The 13,386-nt window shown below is 31.1% G+C and overlaps 3 protein-coding genes across 3 annotated transcripts; 2 read left to right on the top strand and 1 right to left on the bottom strand.

Moving 5' to 3' along the window:
• The first annotated feature begins 1,017 nt into the window (after positions 1–1,017).
• Positions 1,018–9,255, top strand: LOC110997262 (uncharacterized protein DDB_G0287625-like). Its single transcript, XM_045634382.1, has 13 exons — positions 1,018–1,138; positions 1,308–1,628; positions 1,742–1,857; positions 2,898–2,963; positions 3,636–3,689; positions 4,197–4,274; positions 4,694–4,774; positions 4,980–5,063; positions 5,323–5,400; positions 5,724–5,816; positions 6,891–7,003; positions 7,423–7,556; positions 9,197–9,255. Exons 2-13 carry the CDS (start codon positions 1,439–1,441, stop codon positions 9,211–9,213), a joined length of 1,104 nt encoding a protein of 367 aa, XP_045490338.1. The 5' UTR covers positions 1,018–1,138; positions 1,308–1,438; the 3' UTR covers positions 9,214–9,255.
• Positions 9,256–9,297: 42 nt separating this feature from the next.
• LOC110997244 (U3 small nucleolar RNA-associated protein 14 homolog A) lies at positions 9,298–12,049 on the top strand. The gene is made up of 3 exons (XM_022265308.2): positions 9,298–10,091; positions 10,308–10,500; positions 10,570–12,049. Exons 1-3 carry the CDS (start codon positions 9,442–9,444, stop codon positions 12,031–12,033), a joined length of 2,307 nt encoding a protein of 768 aa, XP_022121000.2. The 5' UTR covers positions 9,298–9,441; the 3' UTR covers positions 12,034–12,049.
• On the bottom strand, positions 12,044–13,325 carry LOC110997245 (U6 snRNA-associated Sm-like protein LSm3). The gene is made up of 3 exons (XM_022265309.2): positions 13,160–13,325; positions 12,940–13,047; positions 12,044–12,255 (listed from the first exon to the last, which is right to left on the bottom strand). The coding sequence occupies exons 1-3, from the start codon at positions 13,178–13,180 to the stop codon at positions 12,076–12,078; spliced, it is 309 nt and encodes a 102-aa protein (XP_022121001.1). The 5' UTR covers positions 13,181–13,325; the 3' UTR covers positions 12,044–12,075.
• Positions 13,326–13,386: the final 61 nt, after the last annotated feature.

The following is a 13,386-nucleotide window of genomic DNA, read 5'->3' as shown; positions in this document are numbered from 1 at the left end:
AATTTATAGTTTTTTTTAATTTATTTATTGCATCGTCATGGATACAAGTCTTTCAGTCGGAATTATTAAGTACAAATTTGACTTACGCACTGTTTGACTTTCATAACTATTATATTCAAGAAATCCTAATCATAATTCCAATGTATTTAAAAATGGTCAATTTTATTTTTATATTATTATTTTATTTTGGTATACAAATGTATACCAATAAAAAATAAAATTAAACCTTTCTGAAATATAGTTTTATAGTAAAAAAATGTACTTAATAGTGTATCTCGTCTAGAAGTTTTTGTATGTGTATGCTCTCTATAACGAATTTTAGCTCAATATAAAAGCACACAGATACGAAAGATATGTAAATCATAGCTATGAAAAGTCTTGTTGCAGTTCTACCGCAATTATAGCAAATAGGGAAATAAAAATTTGTTGTCGGCAATACTGGGGATATTAGATTAAATTAATGATCTTGATACGTTTTATTTTTGTTAATGTCTAGTATTAATGAACATGAAGTATACAATACATGACAACATTCTTCTATATTTTTTATGTTACAGGAGGCATACGGGCAGGAGGCTCACTTGATGCTAAGTGACACCGCCACCCGTGGACTATCGCACTGCCAGAAGGCACGCAAGCGTGCTGCCCATCTGTTTAAAAATTGGTACGCTCTTTCTTGAAAGTCGATTTTTTTCGGACATACTTCAGTGGTCAGCTGATTCCACACAGCATAAACCCTAATAAACCAAGAATAATGAAAGTTTGCTTTTTCTATTTGGAAATTATAATATTAAGTTTAATTTCTAGGCCTCATCTATACCTTTTTATTGTAGTTACACCACTTTTCTCAATACAATCAAATTAAAAATTAATAATATTTAGTACTTACAGTTTTATCGACATTATGTAAAAAGTATTCTTTTATTCATACACACATTAATATTTTTATACTAAACCGTGATCGGGTTAACCTAACTGTAAGCATTAATCAAATATCAAAATTGTACATACATGAATTTTCGCTTGAGTTCCTCAGTTTATTTTCATGTTACCTACATTGACCATACAATAATAATATCTGGTAATTAAAGGAATTGTATATTTCTTTAGTTACAACGGGATTATATAGACATTAAAGGTAACAATAAATTATTAAAACTAATTTTTATTATTAAATTAATTATTATTATTTTTAAATTAAGATTATGAATAATAAATTATGTACCTATAGTTTTTAAATTAATATTTATCGTATTAAGATATCTCACCGCCTTTTGTTTCTTATTTTTAATATTTTTCCCTCTTAGTTTCTGAGGGTATGAAACCGGATGAGTACACGGATCCATTGTATTGATTTTTACCTTAGAATTTTACTAGGACGACGTAATTAGTTACCAAATTAGTAATTTATTAATAGGACTTCTTGAAACATTCAACCATGGAACAAGGATTATGGGTTTTAGTAGAGTGGGTGGATGATGATTCACAAGACACAAAAGAAATTTCAAGTTACAGCGTGGTAAATGTTGGTTTGATAGACAGCAATGAGATAAGTGAGGGGAAGACTGTTCTAGTTCGAGAAGGTGTTAAGGGGAAGCCGAGGAGAGGACTAGTACATAAGATTTCAGGTTAGTTAACCTTTGTATAATATAAATAGGTACATATACTTTAATAAGTAACGAATCGTAGACAACGACCGTTAACTTTGTTTATGTTGTATTTCTTATTATTTTTGTTTTAGAAGTGAAAATCTATTTAGAAGAAATGTTGAGTCTTTTTTTGGGACGAGATAAAAAATTACAACAACTGGTACCACTATGTGCGGACACGAACAAAATAGAAAAACCAACGGAAATGGTATGTACGTTGTATTACTATAATTTTCTTCTATACTACTGTCTGGACATTTCATAGTTATATACATATAAAAATTATTATTTATACATACAAAAAACTTATTTTTTTTCACACACACCAAGCGTTTGTATGAATAAATATGATATAATAATAATAATAATAGGCTTTATTCAGCTTTTTAATCTTCTGCTAGTGTAACTGTGTGCCCTTTTTTGGCAAAGGCCTCCTGCAAATACCGCCATTCCTCTCTGCACTGGTGGTGGTCCACTTTAGATTATTTATTGTTATTATTCTGTTACCTTAGTTATTTTTTTTAACGCTGTATTCTTTATTTTGTCTCTTTTTTTCCCTATCATACATCGTTCCATTGCTCTTTGATACACCAGTATCTTTGTAAACTGCGCTTTAGAAGGCGCAAGTTTGAAATCCATATGCAGATAGTATACAAGTGTTGAGCAGCTTCCTTTTAATTGCCATGCTCGTTTTCTTTTTCATGCCATGTTTATTATTTATACTACTTCTATGCCTAGTCATCAGTATTGGCCGAGTGGCTTCAGTGTGCAACTATCATCGTATGTTTGATCCTGGGACCAATAGACTTTCTGTCTGCGTATTTCAAAGTTGGTCGTACGAACGGAAAACATTGTAAGGAAATCCGCATGCCTTAGACCAAAAAAAGGCGACTGAGTATGTCGGGCACAGAGGGTTGGTCACAAACAAATGATTACGAAACATCTCCGGCCCAGACTTGGTTGCAGTGCCACTGTTTTTTATTCATATCTTTATGTTTGGTTGGTCTGCAATGCTAAGGAGGAAAGGAAACCGAGAAGAACACTGCTGTTATAAATACACACACAAACACGGTTTCTTTGAATTTCATTATGAAATCGGAATGTCTCAAACCAAACATAAAGACACGTGCTTCTTTTAACATACAACACTCATAGAGAGCTGTTATCGCGATATCATTATAATTATGTACACACAAAAATAATTAATACATATTCAATGAATAGCCATCGAAATACATATATTTTCAGATCCTGCCTCTAATCACAGAAAGGGACTTCATGCGAGAAGAAGTAATGGAGGACAGTGACAGAGAGGTCCGTATGACATTTGCTGCTGAAAATTCATACTAACTGAAAAGCACTGTTAACGTTGTAAAATTACATGTTTTGTAAGGACTTTTATCTCAATATTATTATTCCTTTTCTAAGTTCGTCTATCAGCCGTACTCAGAAAATTAACTGGTGCTTATATGTACCATTTTGTTCTCAAAGATGGAACCAATCAAACTTCTTCATATGAAAAGGCTGATCCTTACTTCATTGAAAACGTTATCTTTATTCGAAATGCACCGTTCTGTAGATATAATTATTATCTTAGAGATATTTTAAAAGACGACTTTATTAAATTAAAATTTGTTTATTATTGCGTACCTATTAGCTTACCGAGATAAATACATAAGTTCACGTAAGTTTAGGCAAAAGACGTATGAAATAACTAAAATATAACCGTCAACATTGAAAATATTATATTTTTATAATAACTACTCTAGACACAGTCATAAGTAGCGATTCAATATAAGGGAGTAAAATATAGAGAGAAGATATTGGGTTTTATAAATGAATTTAGAACGTGTACAGCAAATCAATTTTTTTAAGCTTTACAGCAGCCGTGCTGTCATCACTGTAATAGACTCGTTAGACGAATAAATAATGTGATTAATTCGCGTTTATGTCAATATTAATGAAGGTTTTTTTTTATTTTTTCAGAACTCATCCATAGAGGATCTCATCGATAGCAGTGGTAATGATTCTAATCCTGAGGTAAATAAATTATATTTTTTATTAGTAAACTTATATTTTTATGTCCTTAAAACCAAGTGTATTCAGATTACTTACTTATTTAATTGTTTACGAGGAATTGTTAAGACAAACGATACGTAAAATCGACTAGCAAAATAGAAAAATTAATTTTTAATGGAAACAGTTTAGTCGTGAAACGGAACACAAATATCATTCAACAGCTGAACCCAAATGAGATGTTTTGTAATTTTATCTTGGGCTAAGGTTATAGCTGAAAACTGAAAATATATTAATAAATTAGCCATTGATGGTGATTCTTGAAACGATGTAGGTATTACACTTCAAAACGGCCAAAATTGCCATGTTTCCGTAGAAATAGTTGCGTTATAGTTAATAGGTATAGAGGTAATACGTATTAGGTACTGTAAATTCATAAAATCTGACACGAGGGCAGTAAATAGGGTTTCTTCGTTAGTTTATAAATACTAACATTAATGACTAATAATAATCTTTGAGTCAATTTTTTAGGCCTCACCGCAAAACGACCAACCTGCCTTCCAAGAAACAAATGACAATAATTCTAGTAACACTCCAACCAATCCAGAGGTCCGTATTTCATATATATTTGCCTTTAAAAGTTTTAGAACGTAATAGGAAAATCGCATAACAAAGAACACAAGCCCTAGAGCAATTTGTATGATTGAACAAAAGTGTGTGTAAAGAAACAACTGCTCACATTATTAAGAAATAACATGGTGAGGAGAGATATGACATGACCCTCACTCGTCTGTATAGAAGGCTTCAATAATCAACTTGTAATATGCTATCTGAGGCCAAGTTTTATAAAAGCAACTGAATTTAATATAGTTTGCCAATCCCTAAGTTAGAAAACTTAAAACGTTAAAAAATTCACGTTTCTAATTAAGTTTTTCAAATCCTTTAAAAATAAACGACCATATTAAAATATATCATTTAAAAAAATGTACCAAGTCGAATTAAGCTTTGTGAATAATATTTTCTTTAAGGAAACGCCTCAAACTGAGCAAAGTCAAGCATCACAAGAAGGAATTAGATCCGATAGTAGTAATACAGAAGCTAATGTAGAGGTTTGTCACGATATATACTTTTGTAAATTTTATTTTATATAAGTAATATCGAAAAAAACGGAACATAAATTTACATAGTTAATCGTACATTTTATTACCAGGAATAGAAATAGCTGTCATATCCATATCTCATTATGTGTGTAAATAAATATCAAATCTTTCACTAAAATAATTTCAAGCCTTTAATATTAATTCTTACTTTTAGGTAGCATCCCCAAACGTTCAAAGTTGCCAAATTTCACAAGAAATAAATAGAAATGACAATAATAACATTGAAACAACTACAGAGGTTTGTCTTTGTCTTACGGAATAAGTACATGTTACAGTTTTTGCGTGGTTTAGAAATAATTATAAGTAGCTACTTGACCTAAGTTACACGCACGTACATGTTTTTATTGGAAAACAAATGAACCAACAAAAAAACAAATGAAAATTAAACTACTTCTTTGTGCTAAGAGAAATACATATTATATGAAGACCTTGAGATAATAAATATATTTTTTAACTACGTAACTAAGGATTTTAGCTCCTTTGGTTTTTGTTTTTAGGCGTTACCAAACGACCAAAATGGCCTAGAGTCACAAGAAGAAAACAGAATCGCCAATAACACTGAAGCAGATAATGAGGTTTGTACCTAGTTTATACTAGTGCTGAAGTACTGGATTTACTGAAAAAAAATACACATATTATTATATAGGTACTGTAATGTTAGGTATTTTTATTATTTAATACTAGGAATATAATACTAGAACAAATTGTAAAAATATCCTGCCAAATTAATTTTAGTTTAATTCATGTCATTATTGAGTTTTAGAATATAAGTGGTAGGCCTTAAATAAATTTAGTCTAATTTGGCTTAGGGTACATTTGGACCGAAGTACAGTATGGTATGAGTAAAATATGACAAATATATAAAATGCATGATTCCGAGATTAAAATTTTCTTTTAGGTTACTTCCCAAAACCACGAAAATCGTAACCTATCGCTGGAAAGAATCGACGAATTGTCGATGTCGAATAATAATACTGAAATAAATCAAGCGGTTAGTATATTTACATACTTTATGTGTTTTTAATATAACTGGAAATACCTGAATATGTTAGCAGGTTAGTTTCATTTACACTAATGATATATTAATCTACCATAGCAGTGATTTACATACTACAGTGAAATACATTGTAAAATCGAGTACTTTTAATTAAAGGTATTTAGAATCATAAATGTCACTATTAAAATAAGATATTTCCTTATATTCCTCAGGCTTGTTTGTTTTGAATAACATCGTGGAAACCATAAAGATATTGCTTGGCATAAAATTAAAGAGTAAGGATGGTGAATAGTTCCTGCCTGGCCAGCTCGAAGACCTAAGTGGCTAAAGAGTAGTTGTAAATTAAACGGGCGATATAGCGAAATATATATTTTAGGTGTTACAGTAAACGATATAATGGCAGTGATGCTATAGAAATTGACGCTACAAATTCGTTAAAAAGGGAACATAGTTATATTAAATATTTCAGTTATTCTTCGCTTCAGCTATATTCTTAAAAACAGTTGTTGAGTCATGACGCTTTATGCAAAAACGAGATTCCATTAAAAAAATAGTTATTGTAGCAATGCAATTATTGAAAGAAGCTTCTTAGTTTATTTTTTTAGGTTATATCTCTAAACAACCAAAGTGGGCAAGCATCTCAAGAAAGATTTAGTATCATAGAAACTAATACGCAGATGAATATATATTTGTATAATATAATTTTCAATGTTTGTTAACGTATGGTACGGTGTGGTACGTCACAGGGTTTGTTGCAACGCGACGCCTAGCTCTTGAGATCTTGCCTAGCGGTTTGGCGGTTTCCTGAAATTATGATAGTTTAATTTGATTTTTTTTTTTTTTTTTTTTTTATATCATACGATCATCAAGTCTCATTCTGAACCTCACCCAAAACGATTAACCTATCTGGTACTGGTATCTGGTAATTGCTCGCCTTAAATTGTTAAGGAAATGGAAAAAAACTTTAATAGCAATCAATGTATATAGTATGTATTTATAAATCGAAAACACTAATTAAATGTACACTTTTCCCGACCTACCAGTTGATGCTTAACTATTAATATATAGCAGATACTGATCGGAAGAGGTAATGTTATGATACCAGCTCCACTCTTAGATGAAATTGATTGGACGCTGTACTCAAATGCCACTCGGATGTTACTACAAGCTGTATTTCCAGGGTAAGTTTATTTTCCAAGATGTCTTATGTTCGCTTAAATTGTATACATGTTTCCTTTTAATTTAAATTATCTATTTCAGTGTACTAGTTAATAGCTCAATAGCGATGAACGATAGGTCTGCAAAAAAGTATTTCGATCCCGTCATTGTAAACGACATAGCAAACATGGTATCTGAAAGATGCGGACCCAACTATTCTTCTAATTAGACTAACACCATTACACAGATTAAGAATTGTTTGCTGTCCTATTTTAAGTAAAGTGCCTCTTTCTTTTTCATTAAAGGCAAAACAAACAAAACGATAGATAGTTAAAACAGTGTAATAGGACTTGCTAAGATTGTATGTAATACGTAGAAAGTAAACAAAAGTCAAAAATGTATGTTTTATTGGAAGTTTGATAACTTTAATAATATTTTTCAGAAGATTTATAACAACCAATTGCGTTGACGAAATAAAACTTTATCGCAATCGTCAAATTTTTAAAAGGCTACGTCAACATAACCAGGAAATCGATCCGCCGTCTCCAGCCTCATCAAATGAAGATTCTAACACTAGTGAGTAAAATATTTACCTGAGTGTGACCAACTTTAAATTGGGGATCCTGCCCCGCTTAGGCAAGAAAACTGACAAATCCTGCCCAACATTTATGTACAAAATGCCAAAATAATGCCAATATAATTTAAAATAATAGACACAGTAATTTTTGTAGTTTTATTTAATAATTGTGCAGAAAGTTAAAAACTTAAGTAAAAATCATACATTCGTATTCGTATTCGCATCGTATTCTTCTTGATCACTTTCGTTGCACATCGCTTTTGTCATTTGTTTAATCATTTCTTTAGTTGGCTGGAATGAAACGCAATCACCATGTTCACTAATGCCCTGTTTTCAAATCAGAAACAAAAGTATGTCTTCTCTTCTAATCCGACTAATCAGAAAAACAACTTACAAATAAAGATGTAATATTATCATAAACATTTTGCGCAACACTTTAAAGTTTATAATTGAATGAACTACACATTCAACTAGAGATGTTATGGGAAATCCCCGAACCAAAGGTCTTTGCGTTGCCAATGTTGCCATTGGAATTTTAAAATTCCTAGCTACTGCTTTTTCTTTTCTCGATACTACACCCTACTCTTTTTATAAACTATACTGCCAAATCTGCCAGCTTATATTGCTATAACTGCCAATTACTGCCAGATTTCTAAAACTTCAAACAATCCTGCCAGGGAGTAAAACCAAGGGCTAAATCTGCCAAAAAGGCAGGATCCTGCCACATATGGTCACACTGTTAATTACCTCACAATTCACATAGAAATACAGATAACAAATAAATTGCCATGCAAATATAAGTCACTATGTTGTCTTATTTTTTGACCCGTTGTTTATGAACACACAAGATACTTCTTTTTAATAAAATTCCGTATACTTAAATCATAAAATGCATTTAAAATTAGATCTATAGCATTAGAGAGATTCAAATTTGTCAGGTATAGATAAAGTTTATTAACTTACCAGCATATGATAGGGTTGATGGGGGTTAAAACTTAGGGTTAATGTTATATATTTTATATGCTCTATGAATGAGTAATGGTTGTATTTAATTATTGGTAGTATTGATACTATTACTCCTGTGAATACATATTATTCGTGTTACAAATAATTTTGTATTGCCAATGATTTAAAAGTACGTTTCTAGTAAAAAATCTAAAAATCGTTTGTAACAATAACATTTAAATCACAATTGAATTATTTTCAATTTACAAGACGTATTCTTTGGAATGTTACCTTTATGCTAGTAGGTACTGGCTAGGTCGTTGATTCTATTCTATTTGTTTGGTAAGTACAAAATTTTAACAAACACAAACTAATCATATTATGTATTCAATAAACAATATATTATTGTAAGCAGACAAATGCCTTCAGCATCCATCCCTGATGTCGTAAGTTCGATTTCCGCATGTGTACCAGTAGACTTTCCTTCTATGTTCGCATCTTAAGACTCGCTAGTACAATAAAGGAACACAACGTGAGAAAACGGGCATGTCTCGAATCCAAACTTCGACCACATGTTTCAGACATAACGCTGTTAAATAATTTAATAAGTAATTTATAAATTATGAAAGAAATAAATACAATCTAAGACTAGATTATTATTAATTAATTATTATATCAAAATATCTCGTTTTAGTCTCAGAGCTGTACTAAAGAGGGCGTCTACTACTACAAAATACAAATGCCATGAGTTTATCTATACCTTGATGTTTCAAGTTTGGTTAACATTAAGTAATGTCTTCTATGTTTAACTGACAAGTGTTAACATGCGTCTAAAGTCTAAACTCTAACCAACATTTAATAATTAATTTTTTTAGCATTTCAATTTAAGACAAATATTTAATTCTTAAATAAATGTAAAAAGAAATATACGAAGTGAAAATGAGTGACTTTCAAGAACAAGAATTTGTGTCATCCGCACACGACCATTTAGTGAGTGCAATAACAAAATTGGACAAAACGCAACATATCACAGAGCCCACTCGTAATGAACCCACAAATCTGAGTTCAGAATTTAACTTAATTAAAAGCTCAAATAAATTAGATTTGAATAAAGTTGTTAGTGCTCTGAAGGACAGTGCTCATCATACTACCATAACAAAAAAATTAAAAAGTCTTGATCAAGGGCAGGTTTTACCCAAACCTTTAGAAAAACCACAGGCTGAACGAATTAAAAGGTCAACAGGGTATGATGCTACCAAAGAAAAAGTGGCTAAATGGGATCCAGTTGTAGCAAGGAACAGAACAGTGGACTTCGTTTCTTTTCCACTACATTCAGTCTCCAAACGAGAACATCCAACAAAATTAATCTTGTCTAATTTAACATCTAAATCTCCCTTAGAAAAAGAGCTAGATCAGATTGACCCTCCAGCACAAGTTGAGGAGGAAAATAAAGAGGAACAAAGCTTTCCTATGACCTATGAAGAAATGTTAGAACACCGAAAAGAAATGGCTAAGTTAAGAGCACAGCAATCATATAAAGCAGCAAAAGCTAAGAGACAGAGTAAAATTAAAAGTAAAAAATATCATAGGTATGTTATTTTATGATGCTGGTATATTAAAGTAGTAATAACTTTTTAGTAAGTAATTAATACCGTTGCTAGTTTAATCACTTGTATACAATATAAATCTAAAAAGCTATGCAGTGGCCCTCAAGCTGAACAACTTTTAAATCTTGTATTGTGCAACATAGACACAGAAGCTTTGTAAATTTTCTACAACTATTAATACATAATAATTATTTACAGAATCCTTAAAAAGGAGAGACTGAAACAACAGCTTAAAGAGTTTGAAGAATTACAGGAGAAGAATCCCGAGGAAGCTTTAAAAAAGTTGGAGGAGTTAGAAAAAGCAAGAGCTCTTGAGCGTCATACTTTAAGGCACAAAAATACTGGAAAATGGGCAAAAAATAAGCTAGTCAGAGCAAAATATGATAAGGAGGTATATAGAATAATTGTAATTTTGTTTATATACTCATTATTATAAATACTAAATTTAACTTGTTTATAGGTAAGACAACAATTAGCAGAGCAATTAGCAGTAAGCAGGGGACTTACACATAAAACACAAGATAGTGAAACTACTGATGATGAAGCTGATGAAAATGAGATATTACCAAATATGACCTTAGCTCAGGATCCTTTAAATCCATGGATGATGAAAGGACCTAACAAAAGCAATGTTGATAGTGATTTTGATTTTGGTTACAAAAAATTTTTAAAGGAAAAAGTGCTGAAGCATACAGTGGACAGTGATTCTGAAGAGAATGATGAAGCAGTTTGTGATTTATCTGCACTTAAGAAAAAAAATGATATGTTGGGTGCAATAAGTAATGTTGATGAACCAAGTAACTCTAAAACCGACAATCAGTCTAGGCCATCTAACCCTTTAGGTAACTCCAAGAATAAACCTATGGAAAAAAAGAATGCTAAAGTTACTTTCATGAAACAAGACAGAAATATTAAAAGACCTATAGCAACATCTGAGTGGATAGTGGATATAATCAAGCCAAATGATGGTACTGAATCTGATGAAATGAAAGTTGCAGAAGTTTTTGATACGTTTGAAACTAAAATAGCAAAACAAGTTGAAATAAAAATTAATAAATTAAGAAAGAACATCAAGCGATTAGAGAAATCATCTACAAAACTAAAAGTTGTAAAAAAAAAGGGAGGGAAAGGAAACAATATTAGTAACTTGGAATCTCTAATGTTTAAAAATAATAATCCAAAGCCCATCATTGATGAAGAGTTAATAGAGACAAATCTTAAGGCACCTGAAGATGTACCTCAAAATACCGAGACTTACTCAAAAATAATTCAATATCCATCTGAACAAGCTGCCCATTCTAATAATAATTCTAATATTGATCCAAGTCAATTTATTGAAGTAAAACCCAAGTATCTCAACACTGCAATTCCAAGTGGTGAAAACAACTTAGATGAGTTAGATGATGATGAACAAATTGTTCCAAAAATTGATATAGAAGAAGTTTTTGAGGAAGATGATGTTGTAGCAAGTTTCCGGCAAGAAAAACAAAATGAAATTGATAATGATATTCCTAAAGATATGGACTTGCAATTACCAGGGTGGGGAAGCTGGGGTGGAATAGGAGTAAAAGCTCCTAAGCGGAAAAGGAACAGGTTTATTTCAAAGAATATACCTAAGATGCGGAGACGTGATGAAAATAAAGGGGACATAATAATAAATGAATTCAAATTGCCTAAACTAAAAGCACATAAGGTATCTGAATTACCATTTCCATTTACAAAAGTAAGTGATTATGAGGCCTCGGTTAGGACTCCACTTGGTAATACCTTCATTCCAGAAACAGCTCACAAAAAATTAATTCGACCAAATGTCATCACAAAAGCTGGAACAATAATAGAACCCATGGATGAAGAACAGCTTTTGATTAAACGTAACCAAAGTTTTAAGAATCAAAAGATTATAAAGCTGCTTAGTAAACAATAAAAGAAATGTATTTATTACAAAATGTTTTATTCAATATATTAGCTAAGCTCCAACCCTAACAGGTGGTGAAACTAAGATAACTCCATCACCTCTCACAAATAACATTGGTATATTTCTTTTTGTACTTCTATAAACTTCTTCATATGTTTCTTCATCAATCTCCACTGTTGTAATGGTCTCTTCTGCATCCCCAAGGACCATATTTAAATGTTGATCATAAGCCTTAAACATGTATGTAACTGATTGACTTTTCCATTTAAGATTTCATCTTATTACAAAATCAGGTTCATTATTCAAGTTTATAAGTAAATGTTTTGAAGTAGTAAAATATGGGCAAACTATTTTTTTATATGGCAAAACAGATTAGATAGATAGCTTAAGATTTTCTATATCAATTTTTTTTTTCTTAATTGGCAAAGAGGTGACCACTCTTTTGTGTCATCTGAAAACACCATAACTTTTGGTTCAAAGGTATGCTGATTTCCTCAAAAGGTTTTTGTGCACCATACAAGCAAGATTATTCACACAAAAAATGAAAAAATCTGATGGAAGTTTGCATGCTCAACTAATCCACCAAACCTCCTCCTTTTATTTACATACAAATAGAGAGTACACATAATTTACCATGAGATAAAGATACAAAAATTTATGAAACACATTGGTGCGTATATCTATTACCAGGGTTCTGTTCTTCATAGGGAAAGATTCAGAACCAAGTATTAGATATAAGTGTGACTCGGATACTACAAACCGAATTGTATTTTCATAGACTAGATAGTATGTTAAGAATGCTTTCTTAGTAACAGATGCGTTTTTTTACCTTTACCGTACACAGGTACCTTTATAAGTTCAGTTTGTATTTGCAATTGCACCATTTGCTTTGTTTATTTAAAAAAAATATCTTACGTGCAATCTTCCCCGTAATTCACGTTCATTGCGCATTTTTACATAAATCCTTTCGTCCAAACTAAGCCTTATCAAGTCCAGAGGTTCTTTTACGGTCATCACCGCCACCTGAAAGAGTTTTCAATAGGTAGCAAATTTAAAGTTAGTAAAATCTGTATTATATATCAAATTACTCGCAGTTAATTAAAATAAATTCAGGTTAGGTATATATAATACAAACGTTTTCTCCATCATCTGCCATTTCAAAGTCCTAATTATAACTTAAGCTAAACAAATGTTTAATCTAAATTTTACAGAGTAATAAGTTTGCACTAAAATTTATGTCAAAAAACTGAGAAGTTCAAGAGGTATTCATAATTCAATTCATATAGCTATTTTTTAACGCTTCTATAATATCAAATTTACAGAATACAGATAAACTATAAAGAAGACTATAATTTATATCAC

Source organism: Pieris rapae, chromosome 2, assembly GCF_905147795.1.
Source record: "Pieris rapae chromosome 2, ilPieRapa1.1, whole genome shotgun sequence".
Taxonomy (NCBI): domain Eukaryota; kingdom Metazoa; phylum Arthropoda; class Insecta; order Lepidoptera; family Pieridae; genus Pieris; species Pieris rapae.
The sequence above is the reverse complement of the archived record's forward strand: the minus strand, read 5'-3'. Positions and strand labels throughout refer to the sequence as shown.